Source organism: Hyperolius riggenbachi, chromosome 5 (genome assembly GCF_040937935.1).
Source record: "Hyperolius riggenbachi isolate aHypRig1 chromosome 5, aHypRig1.pri, whole genome shotgun sequence".
NCBI classification, from domain to species: domain Eukaryota; kingdom Metazoa; phylum Chordata; class Amphibia; order Anura; family Hyperoliidae; genus Hyperolius; species Hyperolius riggenbachi.
In genome coordinates, this window is record NC_090650.1 from 204,594,622 (window position 1) to 204,618,790 (window position 24,169).

The 24,169-nt window shown below is 41.1% G+C and overlaps 1 protein-coding gene across 5 annotated transcripts in view; it reads left to right on the forward strand.

Annotated features, from left to right (window-relative positions):
* Positions 1-24,169, forward strand: part of TRIO (trio Rho guanine nucleotide exchange factor) — a 322,942-nt gene that overhangs the window by 289,380 nt on the left and 9,393 nt on the right. For 2 of the 5 annotated variants that reach the window (XM_068236600.1, XM_068236601.1), the window contains exons 44-48: positions 2,414-2,464; positions 5,761-5,838; positions 11,426-11,617; positions 16,051-16,228; positions 19,955-20,649. In XM_068236600.1, coding sequence (XP_068092701.1) covers positions 2,414-2,464; positions 5,761-5,838; positions 11,426-11,617; positions 16,051-16,228; positions 19,955-20,649 — 1,194 coding nt within the window. Of the gene's footprint in view, positions 1-2,413; positions 2,465-5,760; positions 5,839-11,425; positions 11,618-16,050; positions 16,229-19,954; positions 20,650-24,169 lie in introns of those variants that run through there. The other 3 variants (XM_068236602.1, XM_068236603.1, XM_068236604.1) reach the window with 3 other exon arrangements.

Here is a 24,169-nt window from a genome sequence, read left to right on the forward strand (position 1 = left end):
CTCACCTTTTTAAATGGATATTATGCCCAAACAGAAAGGGGGAAAAAAACATCCCCCATACAGTTGTCCTAAAGTTTGAAGTACAGTTTTCTCTTTAGTGTCATTGGCTTCAATTCATCAAAGGGTGTTCGATAACAAAACCCCAGTCCTTAAAATACCGCATTCGGTATTTTACACTTCACTGTGCTAATTCATCAATATTTTCCCATGTGTGGTAGAGGTTCGTAAAGTTACCGAACTACTAGCCTTCAATTCATCAAAGGCTGTTCGATAACAGCAGAGTGGTGCAGAGCAGCTTGGAATGTCCGTGTGTTGTTACAAGCTGATAACAATAGAAGGCATCCAGACATCCCTTTAGATGTAAAGGTGTTATAGTTACTGTTATTTATACTGCCTCTGCTGCTCTGAATCTGTCGATCAGTCTTTCTTAACATTTTATTTATTTGCCACAACGTAGATGAACTTCCTGGAGACATTACAAATGCCATGCTTGGTGATTTCACCACCAGCATCTTTGCATTATCAAACAGGGCCTGAAAGGGTTACACCACCGAAGGGAATCTGGGGATATATTTTGACCCGTTCTCTCTGCTCACTGCTTGGGGGGGTCTGAAAGCTCATGTGGAGAAGCCTGTGTGACCTATCAGAGGCACTTGCAGGAGAACAGGGGCTGTTTCTATTGGCTGCCTGCTCCTGCTAATCATGAAAACATTCACACAGAAGGCTTTCGAAGCCTGTAACGACAGGGGAGAGCTTGAGATAAACACCGAATGTGTTAGCGAATGTGGGAACCTTGATGAATTAACATTTGTTGAGCACATGTCGGTAATTTATCTCATTGCTGTGTCATTTCAGCTTCTCATTCGGTAACAGCTTTGATGAATTAACATTTTCTAAAGTGCTTCGTTAAGTCAGCTGTTTTAAGCATTACCGAATGCGGTAATGCTTGATGAATTGAAGCCATTGTATTCTGTAGCATTAAAGGTAAACTGAAGTGAGAGTAATACGGAGGTTGTCATCTTCTTTCTTTGATTAAAAAAATATCCCAGCTGCTTGAGTTGTGCTAATACTTTGCCTCTAATACTTTAAGTCACTGACCTGGAAGGAGCATGCAGATCAGATGCTTTGACTCTGGTCTAATCTGCTGGCTATATTCTTTTTACAAGTGTTAGACTCAAAAACAACTAAAGTCAAAAGCTCAGCATGACAGACTAGCATTGTTTATAAGGGAATGACTATGGCAACCTCCGTACATATCTCTCACTTCTGGTTTCCTTTAAAGCAAACTTATGACGTTTGCTGCAGACTAATTTAGATACTTACCTTGGTAGGGGGAAGCCTCTGGATCCTCAAGAGGCTTCTCCCATCCTCCTCAGCCAGGCCGATGTAGTGATGGGACCACCAAAGTGCGGCCACACTGCACCTGCGCAGTAGCACGGACCCGCTCAGGCGGAAAAAGCTGAGCCCGATTGGGTCCATTCCAGTTCTAGTGCACATGTGCGAGCCGTTGACAAGCGGACTTTCGAGGCCCCCAGTGCTGGAACAGGCCGGTGAAGGATGACGGGGAAGATTTTGCAGGATCCAGAGCCCATACCATGAAAGAAAAAGCTGTAGACTACTATTATTCCACCAATACTTTACATTTGGAATTAGGCGTGTAGACTTGTAGTTTTCTCCTGACATCCGCCACCTAGATTTGGTCATCAGGCTGCCAGATTGCAATTCAGTTAACAGTTTTCTACTGATACAGAGTTGAATGGTGACGCAGGGTTTACAACACTCAAGTTGACTGCTTCCAGAGATACCGTGGTATTTATTAGTGAGTACTGCCACCAAGAACAGAGGATTTTAATGCACAATTTAGCAGCCAGTAGACCTGTTGATTGGCCATTTTTGGCCTTCTGCTTCATGAGTTGTTGCGTCTAGACAATTCCACTTTCCCATAACAGAGGTAGCTGATGTCTATGGTTATTTAATGACCAAAATTATTGGAAAGGTGGCTTTTGGAAGAGAACCATGGGGAGAAATCGTGGCATTCCTTAGTATGACCCATGCGAGCATTTAAGCCTAAAGATCATTGCACATATGCAATTAACGTTGTCTCCTAAGTTTTCACCTAGGTGATGTTTTCACACCTTGTCAATATAATGTATTTTAAACCACCAGCAAGTAAGAAAATAGTCAAAATAACATTGATAGTACTTTTCCACCTACCTTTTTTCAATTGCAAAGTACTGAAAAGGTAATTTAAAAAGAAGCTGAAAAATTATCTCCTAGATTAAGATCAGGAGAAAACGTTAATTGCATATGGGCCCATGTGAGATGTCTGACCCTATATAACAATCTTTATATCTTTATATCCATGTAATAATATTTAAAAAGCTTTTTCTAAAGGACTTCTTTTCTTTTGCAGGAATTCTTGAAGTATTCCAAAAAAGCTTGTGTTGATGTTGCAGAAGTGGAGGTAATTGTGTTTTTGTTTGTTTCTGGTTTATGTATTTATTGCAGATGCATATAAGGGCTGGTTGGGGGCGTGTAAATCTCACCTCCCCGGGATCCAGATGCTGGCAGCCATTTTTCCTTGGGGGCTATGGATCCCTCGAGTGAGATCACCCTTTGTTGTTATGATGACAGAGAGCAATCTCACTATATGGGTACAGCACCACCCACAACACAGAGGAAGAACCGCAGCACTGGATCTTATGGAGATGAGTAAGTGCAGGGGCTGCTGCAGATCTCACTACTGTATGATTTTTACCTGCTTACAGGGTCCAAAAGCGTGTGGGGAAAAAAGTGCACCGCCTTTAGACCCTAAAATCTGGAAATAATCATACTGCCAGGGAGGTTAATCAAAGCTAGTGTCTAATTTATTAGAAATGTGAATAAAATGGTTACTGGGCTCAGTAGCTTTAGTTATTTCAAACTACAAAAGGATGTTTATTGTATAGATATTTAAAAGTACTAATATTAAGGTGTGTTTTAGATCACTGTTTCTCAACATTTTATTGGCATATACCCCTTTTAAAACCCTGTACTCACCAAGTACCCCCTAGCATAGTAACCATTATCACAAGTACCCCCTTTACAAATATATATCTAATCATAGTACATGATAATTGGTTTTAAACAATTTCCAAGAATTTACAATTGTTTATCATTAGCTAAAACACTAATTTGGGGTTGTTTACATAAGATTTATCATTTTTTAACACTCTAAATTTGTTGTTCTTGGTTAAGTATATCAAGCCAGAGTACCACCTGGAACCATCAGAAGTACCCCCTGGGGTACGCGTACCACACGTTGAGAACCTAGGTTTTAGATTACCAAAACCACACAAGAGGTTACTTAATGCAAATATTTTGCTTGCGAGGCTGTGGCCACACTGTGACTGCTTTTTGAGAGGTTTAAAAAAAAAAAAACAGTAAAAGTGACGCGATCATGATTTAAAGAAAAAAAATCGTAAATGCAGCAATTTTAGGCCAAGAGGGAATCTAGTGTGTTCCTTAATTCCCAATCAATGAAAAGTGGCTGATATCCTGTTGAATCGACCAGCTTACTTGATCGAGCAGGATGCAAGATATCGGTCGATCGCACAGGAATCAGCTACTGTTCACATATCATTCGATCAATTTTTGCATTCAGAGCATGGAGACACAACATTGGTCAGATTGATTAGTGAAGGTGAATCGCATAGGAATCGCTTGTAGTGTGTGGGTCACTAGATCGACTTTCGATCAACTATACTGAAGTTGATTCCCCAATAAAGTTGATCGCTTTGTTGATTGAATCAGAATCGCTAGATGAAACCTTTAGGTTTCTGGAACTAGTTACAATCTTTATAGTCAACTTATCCAGTTATTTCAACTACTGTATATTGGTTGACAATCTCTTATCTGTAAGTTGTCCTGCAGGCATAGTTGGTAGCATATTAAACATTGACTAACCGCTCTGCTCTTTGCCTGTTTGGATCCACTTCCCCCGCCTATTAAGATCCCACTGTGGGTGGGCCCACTCCCCCCGCTTATAATTATTACACACGTCTGTTGACCCTGTGGATTATTTTTTTTTTTTTGTCCTTTCAGTTTATGAACAATTAAAGTGGATCAGAGATGAACTTTTGCTCATTGCATAATTGTGTTCCTTTCCTATTGTTTATAGGGCACTCCTCAAGCCAAATACTTTTTTGTGTTTGTTTTAATACTCTAATTCCCTATAAACTAAACAAGCCACGCCCACGGGTTTTCAGAGAGCCTAGGCACTTTCAGACAGTAGCAAGGGCTCATGGGAGCTCAGTCTGGACAGGAGGAGGAGGAAGTATTTCTAGCCAGAGATTTCAGAGGCTGAGGGGAGGAGGGGGGATTTGGTTTGTTTGTTTTTTTGCTCAAGATGCAGATAAGCCTGCCTCTGTGTAATGTTTACAAACAACATGGCTGCTGTCATTGTATTACAGAAAGAAATAATATTCTATTAACCTCCTTAGCGGTAACCCCGTGTGTGACACGGGGTAAGCCGCCGGAGGGTGCCGCTCAGGCCCTGCTGGGCCGATTTAAATAATTTTTTTTTTTGCTGGAGGCAGCTAGCACTTTGCTAGCTGCGCCAGCACCCCGATCGCCGCCGCCGCGCGCCCGATCGCCGCTATCCGGTGCGGCGCGTGGCCCCCCCCCCAGACCCCGTGCGATGCCTGGCCAATCAGTGCCAGGCAGCGCCGAGGGTTGGAGCTTGACTCCCAATGACGTGCCGACGTCGGTGACGTCATCCCGCCCCGTCGCCGAAGGGGGGAGCCCTCCAGGAAATCCCGTTCTTTGAACGGGATTTCCTGATCGGAGATCGCCGAAGGCGATCGAAGCGGGCGGGGGATGTAGCGAGCCCTCGGCTCGCTACATGATTTAAAAAAAAAAAAAATTAAAGAAAACTGCTGCGCTGCCCCCTGGCGGTATTTTTCATACCGCCAAGGGGGTTAAAGCTGTTTGCAGCTAGATCTGCTGTGTATCTAAACTTTAGATAAGATATATAGACAAGTTACTTGTTATAGTTAGTTTTTCATCTCGGATCCGCTTTAAAGCGGTTTAAAACCCTGACATAATATTCAATGAAAACATGTTTACCTACTTTTTATATGCCATACGGTTATCATATTTGCATTTGTGCATAAGTATTATTATTCATTTAGAAGTTATAGGTTTCCAAAAGTACAGTTTTTTTGCTTTGTGAGCTGACTTTGCATTTTTATTAATAACTGGTTTTATTCATTGCTGTATTGCAGGTAGACATGCTTTCAGTGTCTGTCTCCAGCAGCTTCTCTGCAGTCAGAGAATGTGTCACATTCCTCACTTGATACATTTAAGTAAACACAATGTAACATTATCTGAGGTTCGGCTGCGGCAGCATTTCACTGCACTGAACTTTCAAGCTCAGTGTGTAACCCTTCGAATGCTGGTCTAGTAAAAAAAAATGCTGGTTGCATATAATATGCTGTAAATAATGTTTTAGTGCAAAGATGAAATGCAGGGTTATATTCCACTTTAAGTATCGAATTTTGTGCTTCACAGTTTGCAGACCATCGCCTTTTTTTTTTTTTTTTCACTGTTTGGCACTTACACTAATTTCTTCATACCCCATTATGCCGTATGCCCTGCTGAGCCAACATTCCTATTTCTAGAAGTGTTGTTTCATAGTCATTTTCCTGATCATGTTAGTGTTGATTTTGACTGTGTAGTACTGATTAGTGTAACTTTTACTACTTTTTTCTTTACCCTCAGAAAGCTATTGAAGTTATGTCCATTATTCCAAAACGGTGCAATGATTTGATGAACGTTGGACGACTACAAGGCTTTGACGTAATGTGTTTTTGGTTCTTTTATTAGAGCTGACATCTGCAATATTGCTAATCTGTAACACAGACTTCTCTAGAATATTTATATGTATGGTGCATGCAAATATGTTGTATTGTTACCTTTTTTGGGGGACACTGCAGTTGCTTAGAAAAACAGATCAGCTGTGCACCAACACAGTACTGTTTGCTGGTGTGAGACATATATAGTTAAACTTTTTATCTAATATTTACATGCATTTTTTTAATTTACGGTTTTAAGTACAGACATAGTCAAGAGTTCCCTGCTGTAGTGTAAGCTTACATTTCCCACAGATAATACCCTCTCTATACTTAATTTAATCATAAGGTCAGAGTCCACTTCTCTTTTGATTTGTCCTTGTGATTGTGTATTGCCCAACTCTGACTTGTTGGTAGCCACAAGTCCTTTTCCAAGGAGAAAAGCTGTGTTTAATTGTTTGAATGCTTTTCTGCTACTGTTTTTTTGTGATGGCAGCTTTAAAGCTGTAAGGAATCTTTAAGAGCAAAGAAGAAATGCTGAGTTTCAGAAAGTTTTAACCACTTTTGCCTCCTGCGGCAGTATATCTATGCCCCACAGTACTTCCGTTCCCGCACAGGGGCGTAGATATGCGGCCCTCACCACATTTGCCACTGTGTGCACGCCTGTGCGTGTTCTCATCGCCGCCTATTAGCCCGCAGATCAGTGAATGGGATCACAGATCCCATTCACCGATCTAAGGGTCCCTGTCAATGATTGCCAGCTTTAGGCTCCCTGCACACTGCATGCGATTCCGATTCCGCTTTTTAATTGTTTTTTACATCCGATTCTGATTTTTAATCTTTACTGCATGCTTTGTTTTTTGATCCGTTTTTCTGTTGAATGTATTCAGGGAAAATCGGAATTGAAAATCAGAATCTGAAAACGGATTTGCAGTGTGCAGGGAGCCTTAATGAGAGATGTCTGAATCATTGTATCAAAACGAAATTGCACTTATTTACACACATTACCATTACTTACTGTTTGCGTAGTATAAGTATGTGGCAGGAAGATTGTGTGAGGACATCTTGTGGCCGAATAGTAAAATTACACCTACATACATTTTATTTAATAAAGAGAACATATATATCAATAAAATTAACCCTTGCTTTCCCCACTCTCCAATAGTTAACCTCCCTCCCTCCCTCCCCCCCCCCCCCCAAAAAAAAAAGTGCATGTAAAAAAAAATTAAAACATGACAAAATAAAATGCATAGTTACTTTAAGGACTGAACGTTTTTAGGTTTATGTCCTGAGGGTATATAACTGTTATTGAAAGTATGGGCTTTTAATTAGTGATGGACGCAAAACTGGAAAAAAAATTCACCTTTATTTCCAAATAAAATATTGGCGCCATACATTGTACTAGGGACCTCATTTAAACGTTGTAATAACTGGGACAGATAAGCAAATAAAATGTATGGGTTTCATCCACAGTAGAACATTTTATTTGAAAATGATAAAACAAAAATTCTTGTTGCTGCCCAATAAAATGTATTTAGAATAAAATAATTCTTAGCAAAATGTACCACCCAAAAAAGCCTATTTGAAAAAAACGATCTAGATCAATTCATTGTGATAAGTAGCTATAAAGTTATTGGCGAATTAATCTCCCATTCATTCGCCAATAGCTGACAGATGAAAATTGCTCTGGTCCAGAAGGGGAAAACCCCCTTCTGGACCAGAGCAATTATAGTAGGGAAGTGGTTTATAGAAAACATAGCAGTGAATTACATCAAAATAGAAATTGTATTGCACACAATTTACAGAAATCCTAAATAATATACATTAAGTTTAGTTTCACTAAAACTGGACATAACTTCTGACATTCTGTTTAGTGGCACTGAAAGCGAAAAAACCCGCGGATCGGCGGGTAGCGGCGGCGATCGCACTGCACGCAGCTAGCAAAGTGCTGGCTGCGTGCAGCAAAAAAAAAATTATGCAAATCGGCCCAGCGGGGCCTGAGCGGTGCCTCCCGGCGGCATAGCCCGTGCTCAGCACGGGCTTACCGCCAGGGAGGTTAAGGGTCGGTTCACACTTGTTTCAATACCGTATCCGTGGCTTCGGTTTTTTGCCCTGGACAAAAATGTAGCCAACGGATACGATGTTAAAATTAGCAGCCGTCTTCACACACTTAAAAAAACGGATCCGTGGGCTCCGTTTTAGAAAACTGAAGGGAGAGTCCGGATTTGCCACATTTTCACGGCGCCCGGATACCCGCAGAGGCAATGAAAGGCAGCACAAAAACGGATCTCCCTCTAAGCAGAGAACTTTTACACACAAAACGGATGCCAAAGCAGATTGCCTACTGCCTGCTCCTCCCCTCAGCGTCATCTTTGCAGACCTCTTTATCTTATAGAGACACACTGGAAGGAAGAAGACGTTTTTGAAATGTTTAAATGGAATGGAAACGTATGCTGCAAAGGCACAACATTTTGAAAAACTTTTTAGAAAACCTGTTGCGTTTTAAACTCATTACGATCTGCAACCTGTCAAGTGTGGACCGACCCGTTATCCCTTATGTGCGAGGACAGATACTATAGGTATGCATGTCTTAACAGTACATACAACAATTCTACTTACAGTATATTAAAATTCCAACCCTGATGCATATACCTTGACATCTAAACTTTATTTTTAAAAAGGTGTTAAATAGTTGTTCATTGCCAGTGTGAATTTAGAGAGTAAGTTGTACCCTATGTTTTAAAAAAGGTAAACGTGTTAATCGTAAAACGTGGAATGCATGCCACTGTCACCTTCAGAAGTAAATACAAGGCACTCCTGATTTTACACTTTAATCTTTTTACACCTGGTATACCTGCTACCCTCTAAATTCCAGATTTTTGATTCTCACTGGACTATTTTTTTTTCTATTTTTTTTTACCATTGGTCACTGCCTGAGCAAACTTTTTTTTTTAAAGCAACTCACCCAAGATTCCTTCCCGAGTGGAGACGGGTTATAATCTTCTCCATAAACTACACAGTGGTGTTTTATGAGTATAATATTCATCCATCTATCCCAGTACTAATGAATACTGTGTTTAGGTGCTCCCCATTGTCTGGCCCTGTATCTTTTTTTTGTTTTTGTTTTCTTGAGGACCTGGGATTTCGAAGATCAAGAATTTTGCCAGCATGAGCACAGCCTTAAACTGGTGCATAGTACTAAAATATATCCTTAGTTGTATTAATTACATTTTCTCAGTAACTGATTTTAACCAGATCAACTTACCCATTCAACATTTAAAATCTTTGCTAACTTGACCAAACCTATACTGAATTTAACCACTTCACGTCTAGAGCCTGTTTTTCATCTCATGGACCAGAACATTTTTGACAGCTATGTCCCTATTTAATCAGCAATGATGTAATCACTAATAATGACACTTAAGTGAGGTGGCTGAACAATATATGCATTGTAATAACCCATGTTGTTTCCATTGTTTTCACCTCTATTATGGTGTCCTTATTAAATGTCCCCATTCCATGTGTCGTCTTTTAGTGGCCACATTAAAATGCCTCCCTATTATAGTACATATATATTATAGTGGTCTCCCATTTATAGCATCCCCTATAGTGTCCCTTTATAGAGCCTTTATATATAGCACAGCTTCTAGTGGCCCCTCTGCTGTGTACCCTTATTGTTTCATAGCTTTCTCTGGTTGTCTAGTAGGGCCATCCTTCCCCCTTATAGTTTTTCCTGGTAGATTAGTGTTGCCCCTCTCTCCCTTATATAGTTTTCCCTGGTAACTTAACGGGCCTCACCTTAAAGAGGAATGCAAGCCAGGGAGAAAACAAATCAGTTTTACTCACCTGCGGCTTCTACCAGCCCCCTGCAGCCATCCCATGCCCTGGCAGTCTCTCACGGATCCTCCGGTCCCCCGCCGCCAGCTAGTTCCATTTCGCCGACAGGCCTGGCCAAGCGTAGACTTCTTCGCACAGGCGCAAGGTGCTATTGTGAACGGGAACGCAAAAGAGGAGACTCGTGGCCAGGTCTGCACATGCCCAGTAAGCCTGTCCGCTTTGGCCACAGGTATCAGTTCCCAGCTTGATGATGACAATGGTAAAGAGGTGAGATACTACTTACCTCAGCATGACTTCCGATAGTAAGGGAGGTGGGAATGGGCATTAGCTAGGGCTTCTCTTATTAGTTCTTGACTTATCTCAAAGAGCAGTGAGCACAAGTGCATGCTAGCACATGTTTTGTGCTGATTAATTACAGAAGATTTACATCCGCCACCCTGAGGTCGAAGAGGAAATCTCAGAGGAGATAGATATTCTGTTCTCTAAACTTGAATAGGTTAATCATGCATTAAGTAGAATTCCATTAGATTTCATAAATTGGAGCATTGAGTAAAAATAACTTTTTCACTTTTAAGGTTTTTTTTTTTTTTTTTTTTTTTTTTAGTTTATCTTTGCAAAAATGTGAATATTTTTTCCAAGCTGTCTGTCTAACTTTCAAAAGGTAGCCTGAGCTGGTCTCTTTCTAGAAATTGTCAATAACATTGTAATACATTTTGGATTCATGCTACAGTTAGGTTAATTGATGCACATGTATTGAAATTGAACCAATAATGTGCTCCTCATTTTTGTTCTAATTTCTAACTACATATAATTTACATCAATTCAACATTTCTGTTATCTCATTGACCATCTCTAGTCCATTCACTGTAGTTGTGCAAACAAGGATAAGCCATTACCTCTAGATATGATCTGCCCAGGTTGTACAGCTCCCAACTAGGATAAACCTTCTTTTTCCATATTATCTGAATATGGCCGCCAGGCATTTGAGGGAGTCTGAAATTACCTACTGGGGTTCTACTCAGAGAATTACAGTCACTTTTAAATCCAGACAGCTAATAACTTTTGACACACACAAAGAAAGTAAAATAGACAAATTGCAAATGTTATTCTTATTCAATGCCCAAACCAATTAAAACGCAGAGTCCTCTTGAAGAGGCATTACAGTGAAATATAAGCTGTTGGGATTTCCATAATTGTAGGTTTATATTAGAAGGAGCACCACATAGAGAACAGTGTTTTTGTTTACAGAGGTCATCTGTATAATTTATAGCTCAGATACAGATCCTGCATCCCGTCACAAGGCAAAGAAAATGACGGACCCTGCATCAGTTACTTTGTGTGATTATAGCCATCTCTTTCCTCTTGTCAGCTCAGAGCAATGCTAGCTTATTCTCCTAATGTTGTGAAAGGTGTTTGGAATGTCTTGGCTGCCTGTTTATTTACCTGATTGCAGTACTGTCTCCTGAATTAAATTGCATTATGAGGATGGGGCTGTGAGCTGACGGAGAGAAGAAAGACATTAGCACTAATCAAGGAGCCTAGCTTTCCTTGTCTTGGCATGGCAGGATCTGTATCTGGGCTATAAATTATCCAGATGACCTGTGTAAACCAAAGCACAGTCTAATATGTGTTGCTTTTTCTAATAGAAACTTGCTTTTAGGGAAATCCCAAAATCTTATATTTCACTGTAATGCCCCTTTAAGAAAACATGTTAGGTCTACTATAAACCTCTCAACCAACTATTTTGTTCCAAACAGGGCAAAATTGTCGCTCAAGGAAAGCTTCTACTTCAAGATACATTTCTGGTCTCGGATCAAGACACAGGACTTTCACCACGCTGTAAAGAAAGACGGGTTTTCCTTTTTGAACAAATTGTTATCTTCAGCGAACCTCTAGATAAAAAGAAAGGATATTCTATGCCAGGCTTTCTTTTTAGAAATAGTATCAAGGTAGGTATCAAGCTAATGTCTCTTAATTTACTGTGTCCAGTACCTATGGTTAATTACTGTAATTATGTGCAGTATAGATACAAACTGAAATATACTCGTACTGTAGATAAATGGAACTATCCAAATGACAAAATATGGTAGGAAGAGTCAATTATTTCAGAAGTGCATTAATGTTATGTTTGCATTCAAGTATTATGCAGAAGGTGCAGAATATTGTTCTTTCGGTGTCATTGTGTTTATTCATTAAAACAAATACAAAACATAAAAAGTAGTAACACTGGAAACAGATACAGTATTTTATTGCAAATAGTGTAATTGTCTACCGAAGCAACACACTAACCAAAAAGCTCAAACTTTGACCATTGAGCTAGCTATTTACACTTTTTGAATTGAGGGTCTTACAAAATGCTTTGTTGAATAGCTTTCTAAATGTGTTTGTGGGATGTAATATATAAAAATGATTTGGATTTTGCAGACAATACTCACATTTTTACCGGGCCAACATTGAGGATTATAGTGGTCAGCGTGAAATACTGCATGGAACGTAGTTTGCATGACCATGAATTAACCACTTTAGCCACCACTACAGTATATCTACGTCCTCTGTGACTTAATCTAAGCCATGAGTCAGTAGATATACGTCTTGTAGCAGAAGCAGTGCAGTGCAGGATTGGGCTTGCTCCAGTGCACATTTCTGGCACTATCTGATGCAGCACTAATTGGTGAACGGGAATATATGTTTCCTGAGCTAATGAGATTGATTTTTACCATTAAAAATACTTTTATTTTCTCAGTTTATAGTGAAAAATACATTATGTAGCATTATTTCAGAATCAAATATCTTCACTATACATTGTGACCGGAACATAAATCTAAGTTTTGTGATAAGCGGTAAGAATAGCCAAACAAAATTTTAGTTTTTTTAATCTACAGTAGCACTTTTTATTTTTAAACTGGAATTAGTTAAACTAAGAAATAATTTTTCCTTGTTTTCCCATTAAAATTCATAGAAAACAAAATTGTTAGACGGAAAAAATGGCATAAAATGAAATCCTAGTTTGTCTTGAAAAAAAATAAACTGTATATTTCATTTCTGTGTCATTAGTAGGGATAAAGTTATTTCTGATTAAATAAGGACATAGCTAAACTGTCAAAACTGCTCTGGTCCATAAGTGGGAAACAAGGTCTGGATGCAAAGTGGTTAAGCCATATTGAGCGCTCCAAAGATGCTTTGTTTTTTAATTAAACACTGGTTTCCTCCCTTCAGTTTCATATTTCTAATTTCAGTTTAAAGAGAAACTCTGACCAAGAATTGAACTTTACCCAAATCAGTAGCTGATACCCCCTTTTACATGAGAAATCTATTCCTTTTCACAAACAGACCATCAGGGGGCGCTGCATGGCTGATAATGTGGTGAAACCCCTCCCACAAGAAGCTCTGAGTACCGAGGTACTTCTGGCAGTTTCCTGTCTGTAAACCCTGTTACATTGTAGGAAATAGCTGTTTCCAACTACCAAAACAGCAAGCAGCAGCTAAATCACTTGCCAGCAGTAAAAATGTCACCATGTAATAAATGTCAGAATATAAATCAGGGATTTAAAATATTTTACAATGGGCAAACACTGACTAAATCATTTATACAGAATAATTGTAAAATGAAGCACTTTTTTATTACATTATTTTCACTGGAGTTCCTCTTTAAGGAGGTAAATTTTAACTCTGAAGTGTACACAACCGTCAACTAAAAGAAATAAAGAAGGTGTACGTTACACCTTAATGCCTAAGTGAGTAGGACACTCTGATCATTAAAGGGATACTGTAGGGGGGTCAGGGGAAAATGAGTTTAACTTACCCGGGGCTTCTAACGGTCACTCCGCCTGCATTGCTGTGTCCTCGATCCCGCTGATGTCATCAAGAGCGCACAGCGCAGGCTCAGTATGGTCTGTGTCTGCGCAGTACACTCCTGGTGACATCAGCGGGAGCGAGGACACGGGCGTGCAGGCGCAGTGGTTTTCTGACTTTAAAGTCAGAAATTCCAGAAGTGAACTGGAGGTGGGGCCGGAGCATCGGTGAGTGGCTGCGCCAACACAGGATGTCTGCGGGGGACCATTAGAAGCCCCGGGTAAGTTCAGCTCATTTTCCCTCGACCCCCCCTACAGTATCCCTTTAAAGCAAACCTCGAGTGAGGAAACTCACTTCAAGTTAGATACCTACCCATGCAGATGAAAGGCTCTGGATCCCATAGAGACTTCCTAGAATCCCACCACTATTCCTCATTGAATTTGCATGCCTTTGGGATTCCTTGGCAGGTTTTGGAAGCTGTAATGTTCCCAAGTGCTTCTATACCTAGTGTACCCTGACTCATGTGTGCTCAGTACAGATTGGCTTGTCTTCAGAAGTATTTGAGGGTATGACATTTTCCAAAGACTGCCCAAGGAGGGCTGAAGACCTGTTATACTTGATGCTGGAAGAACTTCAATGGGGTGGGAGCGGGCAGAGGGACAGTGGTGGAATGAGGGCATGGAGAGTGGACCCGGAAGGTCCTATGGGAGAGTACGTATGTACTTATCGCCTGATCAAGCAGTTGGGCACAGGGTGAGCGGAATGATGGCTCACCCTCCTGCCACTGAAATTCTGGGCGGCGTTGCATACTATTCCTCCCTCCGAGTTGTAGTAACTCAGAGGAAGAAGTCATTTGGGGTCCGACTGTCGCCGGTACCAAATTACACTTTAAATCACTCTGTGCCACTATAGACATTCTAAGATTACGTCTATAGCAATGCCCAGTTCAGGTGCAGCACAGTAGTGGGCGCGGGCCAACATGACCTGCTTTGCTATGGGATCCAGAGCCTATCCTCTACATATGTATTTTTTGTTGCGTCATTTTAGGTTTAAGCGGAGCTGAAGATTTAAGAGTAAAACAAAACAAAAAAACAGATTTTGACTTACCTGGGGCTTTTGCCAGCCCCCTGCAGCCACCCTGTGTCCACGCCATTTTCAAACGATCCCACATACCCCTGCCATGGCTTACCTTTCTTCATGCTGACTTATAAGCAGACAGCCCACTACACCTGCGCGGCCCTGGCTGCGCACATCCTCGTACACGCTCCCCTGGGCAGGAGTGTCCTGCGCAAGAGCAGTACACGATCTCTATGACAGGAGCATGAACGAGGACGCGTGCAGGCAGGCCCAGTGCACAGCAACAGCCAGAAGTGAAAGTGAGCCGCGATGGGGGAATGGAGGATCGTTTGGTAACTTCGCGGGCACAGATCGGTTGCAGGGGCTGGCAGAAGCCCCAGGTAAATGAAACTCTTCAGTTTTTGTTTTTTTAAATGTTCAGTTCCACTTTACTTACAGTCCATGAAACAGAAATGAAAGAAGAAACAGAAGTTACAGCCCCATCACTAATAGTAAACATTTTGGAGCGAGTCTCACTGTAGCTTACAACATAGTCAGTGGTGTTGTCATTGGGGAGTTGATTATTATGTTTCATGAGCTCAAGCATCTGCATTGCAAAACAGAAATGCAGGATGGTAAAAAAAAAATACCTAAATAAATCTTGGAAAAGGAGTTGGACACATGTAGCACGTCTGTAGTTTTTCCTAGGCAACTGTGCCTGAACTTACTAACAGATACAGTTGTTAGCCCCACTCCTCCTTGGGGGAATATATTCCCATCAGATTTCCAGGTGGCTTCCACATTGTGCTGCACACGTCTTGGAAAGCTGGTTAAAGGCACCACAATAGAAAAAAGTAAATAAAAGCCACTGTGCACTCTGCATAGGTAATAGACTTGGTGGACTAGAGCAGGGCTTTTCAATCTCTTCACTAATTGTACCACTTTTATCACCTGAAAATTTAAAAGTACCACCCGTGCGCCTGCGCAGTAGAGCGGACCTGATCAGGTTCGGCTGTTTCCACTAGAATCCAAGTGGAGAACTGCAACTGCGTATGCGGGTATGCTGACAAGGAGATCTTTGGGCATCCTATCTATGGATCCCCTCTACTGTGGAGGAAGGGGGAAGGCTCTTTAGCCCCCGAGGTCCTCGCTGTGCTGCCCTGCAGAATAGTTCAGACCTCAGATCAGCAGTAACCTGACTGCCACTGTGCACCGTTCGCCTGTGTCTCTTCACCACTGATCTGAGGTCTGAAGTATGCTGCAGGGCAGCACAGTGAGGAACCAACGAGGGGAGATGAACTTTGTGGAGGCAAGATGGGACCAAGACAAATAGCAGGCAAGCCTGGTGTGTACCACCTGGCCAACAGCAAAGTACCACTGGTGGTACGCGTACCACAGGTTGAAAAGCCCTAGAGTAGAGCATCCAGTTCCAGGTTTGCTTCTGGAATTTAAGCTTTTAGATGGTTATTGGAGAAAATAATTTAATGCGGTGTTCACAAACTGATTGAGGAACATGTTTTTGTGTTACTTACAGTTGAATTGCCTCGGTTTGGAGGAATGCATTGATAATGATCCATGCAAGTTTGCACTTTTGTCAAGGACTACAGATTCCACTGAAATGTATATTATGAACTCTACATCTCCTGCGGTTAGACAATTATGGATCCATGAAATCAACCAAATGTTAGAGAACCAGCGCAATTTCCTCAATGGTAAGGAATTCAAATTTTGTGACTACTAAAGCTAAATTCGACTTACATGAAACCATCATAAATTAAACTTCAACTGCTATTGATGAACTAATTCAGGGAAATCTACAGTATATTCACGGTTTCTGGCTTATTCAGAGGAAGTAGCATATCATGCAGTGTCTGGCAGGCACACACTAGTAGATGTGGTTAGCAATCAATATTTACCTGCCCCATATTGGATCACATGCCAGCTTAGATACCACCAGCAGCATCACAATCTTTTATTGTGCATGGTTTGCTAGGCCATATACTTCAACATAAGGTAGATTTACATTTCACACTTTTTTTCAATAGCTTAGATATTAAACTCAATATAAATATTAATTGTAAATAAAATCTACTAAATGATGGCCTGTACGATTGATATTACAATTGAAATATTGTTCGGACAGGCCGGTTCTTGGCTTTTGGATGCCTGCAGGAAGGGTGGGATCGGTATCTGAGCAAATGTTTTCATAGCTAGTCTAGCAACTGCAGAAGTGTAATCAAAATTAGACAAGATTTCTGCAGACCAGTCAGTGTCCCCCTGCCTATTGCAGAAAGCAATGCCTTTATAATATGGAGGAGAGGTTTCTCATTCTGTCTTATTTAATGCTGTTAGGAGGGAGAGGAATAGAGAGAGACAGACCTGCATCCATTTCAGGGAAAGTTAGGATTGTAAACAGAATTGTTTTTCTATATCATTGTGGTTCTGTGCATGCATGTACAAAGTTAGCTGTGCATTTGGGAAGCTGTAACTATTCTTGCAGTTATTTCACTAGTTCAGTTTTAGATAGACACACTATGTATAGGTTAAACTTTTGAGCCTTATTTTTCCCCCTCCCTCAGTGTGACTACCTTAGCCTGGCAGCATAAAATGCGGTTGCTGGGAGCACTTTCATATTTACCTGTTCCAGGTATTGGATCTGCATTTCTCTTCCTCTGCTGAGCGGGTGCTGTAATGCCTACATCCTCTTCTGGGTCGATCACATATGACATGCGACCCAGAGAAATGGGGGCAACGTACAGCGCCACTCGGTGGTGGAAGTCTCTTCCATCACCACTCTTACACAACGGAGGGGTGCTGTAATGCTGACATCATCCTCATTGACCCATAAGAGGATGTCGTCATTACTGCACCTCCCTCAGGGAAGGAAAAGGAGAGCCGGTCCAGCACCTGGAACAGGTACATATGAGGTGCTTCCTGCATTAGGCAGCACAAACTACCCCACCCTTAGTGATCTAAAACAAGTTAGCGACAGTTGATAACAGCATTTCATTTATTGTATAATACAGTATTCACAAAACATGTATACACATTGCCCATATACACTACCTAATGGTAGAAATTGTATTAGTGACATACTGACTAACAGTAAGTACATAACTGTGTCGGTCATCTGTGTGCGACAAAGCTGTCAAAAAGCAAAATTAGTAAGCCCTCTGCACACTTTCATGCAAATTATCATGCAAATTCATTCATACAGATCAATCATGCAGGAACCAATGCTATCCCTACAGTTATGTTGAAGGTTGGGGTATTCATTACAAGAATAAAGTCTTTTACGTAGTGGCATACATCGCGTAGAGGTTCCCCTTGTGTCCTATCTCTGGCCCTGTAACACACTGAACATACTGTACACGTATGCATTCAGTGCGTCAAACCTATGTAAAGATTAGGAGCACATATCCCTGTAACACGTGGTACATACATGCAGGCATTCAGTGCGTGAAACCTATGTAAAGATTAGGAGCACACATCCCTATAACACACAACATACACGCAAGCATTCACGGCATCGAACCTATGTAAAGATTAGGAGCACATATCCCTGTAACACACAGTACATACACGCAAGCATTCACGGCGTCAAACCTATGTAAGGCTTAGGAGCACATATCCTTGCTGTCCTCTTCTGGGACAGAGTGCATCAAATTAATCCCCCAAGGGAGCTACCTAAATACATCCATATGTACTATGTGCACACACCAGCATAAGCTGTGTGTGCTTACAATGGACACTCTTTACACACTTGTGTGAAGAGTCCAGCCTGTTGGTTTGGGATGTACAGGTCCTTCTCAAAAAATTTGCATATTGTGATAAAGTTCATTATTTTCTGTAATGTACTGATAAACATTAGACTTTCATATATTTTAGATTCATTACACACAACTGAAGTAGTTCAAGCCTTTTATTGTTTTAATATTGATGATTTTGGCATACAGCTCATGAGAGCCCAAAATTCCTATCTCAAAAAATTAGCATATTTCATCCGACCAATAAAAGAAAAGTGTTTTTAAAACACAAAAAGTCAACCTTCAAATAATTATGTTCAGTTATGCACTCAATACTTGGTCGGAAATCCTTTTGCAGAAATGACTGCTTCAATGCGGCGTGGCATGGAGGCAATCAGCCTGTGGCACTGCTCAGGTGGAGGCCCAGGATGCTTCGAAAGCTCATCCAGAGTGTTGGGTCTTGCGTCTCTCAACTTTCTCTTCACAATATCCCACACATTCTCTATGGGGTTCAGATCAAGAGAGTTGGCAGGCCAATTGAGCACAGTAATACCATGGTCAGTAAACCATTTACCAGTGGTTTTGGCACTGTAAGCCGTTGCCAGGTCGTGCTGAAAAATGAAATCTTCATCTCCATAAAGCTTTTCAGCAGATGGAAGCATGAAGTGCTCCAAAATCTCCTGATAGCTAGCTGCATTGACCCTGCCCTTGATAAAACACAGTGGACCAACACCAGCAGCTGACATGGCACCCCAGACCATCACTGATTGGTGGGTACTTGACACTGGACTTCAGGCATTTTAGCATTTCCCTCTCCCCAGTCTTCCTCCAGATTTCCGAATGACATGCAAAAGGTGCTTTCATCCAAAAAAAGTACTTTGGACCACTGAGCAACAGTCCAGTGCAGCTTCTCTGTAGCCCAGGTCAGGCGCTTCTGCCGCTGTTTCTGGTTCAAAAGTGGCACCTGTAGCCCATTTCCTGCACATGCCTGTACACGGTGGCTCTGGATGTTTCTTCTCCAGACTTAGTCCATTGCTTCCGCAGGTCCCCCAAGGTCTGGAATCGGTCCTTCTCCACAATCTTCCTCAGTCCGGTCACCTCTTCTCGTTGTGCGGCGTTTTCTGCCACACTTTTTCCTTCCCACAGACTTCCCACTGAGGTGCCTTGATACAGCACTCTGGGAACAGCCTATTTGTTCAGAAATTTCTTTCTGTGTCTTACCCTCTTGCTTGAGGGTGTCAGTGATGGCCTTCTGGACAGCAGTCAGGTCGGCAGTCTTACCCATGATTGCGGTTTTGCGTAATGAACCAGGCTGGGAGTTTTTAAAAGCCTCAGGAATCTTTTGCAGGTGTTTAGAGTTAATTAGTTGATTCAGATGATTAGGTTAATAGCTCGTTTAGAGAACCTTTTCATGATATGCTAATTTTTTGAGATAGGAATTTTGGGTTTTCATGAGCTGTATGCCAAAACCATCAATATTAAAACAATAAAAGGCTTGAACTACTTCAGTTGTGTGTAATGAATCTAAAATATATGAAAGTCTAATGTTTATCAGTACATTACAGAAAATAATGATCTTCATCACAATATGCTAATTTTTTTAGAAGTACCTGTAGTAGAATATAAGATGTATGTGTTGAATGTGCAGCTGACAAATCTGCAGTCTAATGCACCCTGTTCTTTTTCTTCTAGCTTTGACATCACAAGGGGATTACCACAGGAACCACATGAGTGGAAACAGTGGTGTAAATGTCCCATCTATGGGTGGTCCTACCTGCACTAGTGGACTGAATGCATCTGTTCGAAGTAGGCCGTCCCGAATTCCCCAACCTAAAAGACATCAATCACCTGTTCTGGTTTCATCTGCTGCTATGCCAGAAACAGACAAATTTTCAGGTATGTTTGTTCACGGTGCTTCATTGTTACCACTCAGCTTCTCTTTAAATTTTACAAGCACAAATACAGACAGTGATTTTTTAGGTTCAGGGACAAATATATTTAATGAAAATGTCTGCAAGAAAGTTACCTGCGAATTAGCAAATAGGGTTCAAAGAAAGTTTTGTGAGAACACTGAGGACTATCGGTTTGCTTTAATGAAGACAGATAACAGTGCTGCAGCATCTTTTAATTATCATGGTTCACCTAATTTTCCATTGTCTTTTGGCAAGGAAGCTACTTCACACAGCAGCCCTTTTCTTAAAGGCTCTTTTTGGAGCTCAGTGCAAGTATCCCCAGCTAGCCGATCTGGTTCGATTACTTTTCCTGGGGACAATGATACCCTGCAACGCAAGGGTCCTCGTCAGTCCACACACAGCAAGGATGCAGACCGTCTCAGCACCTGTTCATCAGCCAGTGAGCATTCAGTTCACTCTACTCAGAGTAATGGGGTAAGAGCAGAGCTCTTTTTATTCTTCAAGTTCTCCGAACCTATCCTGCTCCTGGGCTGCTCTTCACTGTCATTGCACTACTAACCTCTGGTTCCACAACGCTTTTCCTGCTGTGAAATAGCTAAGTGTTTTTCGGGCTTTTACTCATGTTTTCTGAAACTTTTGAAATTCTCTTCTTTGCCTTCTTGACATCTTCTAGATACAATGTAGATTACTAATGTGTTATATCTTCATTTCCAGTCTGATAACTTTTAAATAATACTTATGTGTTAAGTTTAATTGAGCACACCCTGTACTGAATAGAAATAAGTTCAATACTGCTGATAATCCAAAAGCCTGATACATACACACACACACACACACACACACACACACACACACACACACACACACACACACACACACACACACACACACACACACACACACACACACACACACACACACACACACACACACACACACACACACACACACACACTAACAGGAGGGCAATTTGTCATGCTGCTGTTATAGCTATGCCATCACAGTATATGTATGAGGTTAATGTAAGAACAGCATGTTGATATTCTAAAAACATTTGATAAACCAACTAAATGCAAAATTGAACTAGGCAAATTCTAATAGCAATCAGAATGGTAAGTGGTGGCCAAAATACCTATTTCATGGTTCAGATGTGCTTGCCACTGCAGTACAGCTCACATACTCTCTTCTCTTGATTCAGATGGAGGTTGAGTAAATCAGGTATGACCATGTGACATCCAAAATAGGAAGAACTGTAAATGCTAGATTGTATTCACTAGAGTCTCTGTGTGACAGTAGAAACCATGTATCTACATGAGGAGGCAGAGCTTGTAGTTTGCAGTAAGCCAGTGGTGAGGAATCTAGCACGGCAATAGAGTCCTTAAAGGGAACCTGAAGTGAGAAGTATATGAAGGTTCCCATGTTTATTTACATTTCGTTTTCAAGTATCTCTTTATTTGAAAGCTTCAGAAAACAGTATTACAAAATATTGCAGCAATTCATAAAGTTCACAATGTAAGAACATCAGAATCAGAAAAATTCAAATAAAAACAAACAACAAATAGAATTATTAGGAACACACCACTAGGGGCAAAAGGGGTACCTTGTTACAGAAGGCCAAGTTAAAAAGTAGTATTTGGGATGACATATAGGGTACTTATTAGCCGATAGGTAAGGGCACAAAAACACGAGGTCAAGGGTCCAAAAACCAATCGATATTAGTGGAGTAGAGATGAAGGGACACTTCCTCTGTACTCCATCAATGGGGTTTTTATTTTCTTTTATACAATACCAGTTGCCTGGCAGTCCTTCTGGTCTACTAGGATGCAGTAGTGTCTGAATTATGCCAGAAACAAGCATGAAGCTAATCTTTCATATCTGACAATGTCAGAAACACCTGTTCTGCTGCATGCTTGTTCAGGGCCTATGGCTAAAAAATATTAGCGGCAGAGGATCAGCAGGGCTGCCAGGCAACTGGTATTGCTTAACCCTCCTGGCGGTTTATCAAAATCCGCCAGGGGGCAGCAAAGCTATTTTTTTTTATTATTTTTTTTTTCATGTAGCGAGACAAGGTCTCGCTACATGATAGCCGCTGCTCAGTGGCATCCCCCCAGCCCCTCCGATCGCCTCCGGTGATCGGAGATCAGGAGATCCCGTTCAAAGAACGGGATCTCCTGGAGGGCTTCCCCGTCGGCATGGCGACGGGCGGGATGACGTCACCGACGTCGTGACGTCAAAGGGGACTCCGATCCACCCCACAGCGCTGCCTGGCACTGATTGGCCAGGCAGCGCACGGGGTCTGGGGGGGGGGGGGGGGGGCAGCCGCGGCGTGACGAATAGCGGCGGATCGGCGGGTAGCGGCGGCGATCGCATTGCACACGCAGCTAGCAAAGTGCTAGCTGCGTGTAGCAAAAAAAAAATATGCAAATCGGCCTGAGCGGTGCCTTCTGGCGGCATAGCCCGAGCTCAGCTCGGGCTTACCGCCAGGAAGGTTAAAAGGAAATAAATATAGCAGCCTCCATATACTTCTTGCTTTAGGATCCCTTTAAAGGAGCACTATGGTGAAAAACTACAATATACGCATATACATGCATTCACTTATCCCAGAATAAACACACTATAAATGTTTTACTTCCTGTGTTGCTGTCACATTATGTTTAAAATGTGACGGCTCTGAATCTTTTGCTGACAGTTTTGGCTTAGCCTATCTCCTCAAATCGAACATTAGAAAGGACCTATAAAAAGATGCCAGCCTGTCTACTCACATGCATACTATTCTGGCAATTGGACTGTGTTACTAGCATTTGAGGAGTGCTTTTGAAAATAAATGAAATCCTGAGAATCTCTCATGTGGAAATGGACTTGTTCAAAACATGTCGATAAGAAGTTCATAGTTTGTAGATTATAACAACTACTGAAAGGAAAAGCTATGCTGGAAGTAAAGAAATCATAGTGCATTTACCCTGGCACAAATGTACATCTTATATTTGCGTATACATATGAATTTTGTAGCCTGTATGGATAGGTGCACAACTGCAGGCAAGCAGGTCTTCTCAATGGGAAAAAGGTTATACCTATAATTTACATGATTGCTTTAAAAACTGTACCTTATTCAATTTTGTGTTTAGTTGAGCTTTAAGTTATCAGCATTCATTTTCTAACATTCATTACTATACAGATAAAGATATACATGTATGTATTTATCACTCATATGCCATGGCTGTGAATCAAAGGAGCGATTGTTGTTACAATGAAAAGTCAATGTAATACACAATTTTTAATTGACTGAAATTCCACAGAATGTCAGCTATAATAAGTGTTGTAGGAATGTGTATGTCATCTCTACAAAAACACAGCACTCTCAACCAGTAAGTTGTGATGTCAGAGTCCTGGGTGTGATTTCTGGCAGTGTACTGCACTAGCATGCCCTTTGTTTATTCAGCTTATATTTTTTTGGTCCTACTACATCCCTAAAACCTACAGATAGATCAGTTAGTTTCCATCTCCCCTAAATGGCCTGATGTTGGTGGCGCAAGATGATAAAAAAATGTTTTCTATTTGATTTGATTGCTTTATCAAATCAACTGAGAATCACAAGTTTTGACGACGACTGTTCATTTGATCCAATTTACGTTTCAGTGGATATATTTTGTCTTTATTAAAATGCCACATTAGTTTGGGACTTCATTGATGGCAATTCAGTTGTGTTCAGTAACAGAAATTATTAAATCGAAAGTTTAATATTATCAATTCTGTTCTGTAATACTCTGCGTAATACGTCAGTGTCTTATAAATAACAATAAAATATAGTAAGTAGATATGCATTTTGGCCCTCTGAAATGGCAATACCTAATTTTTTCCTCTTAGTTCTGGATAGAGTGGGGAAAAGGTTAGCGAACACAGTGAATCCAGCGCAGGAAACTTGGGCGCATAGGGAGTAACTTTGGCTGAAGTTACTTTTAAAACGCAATAATTCGGCTTCCAGCAATTGCTGGAA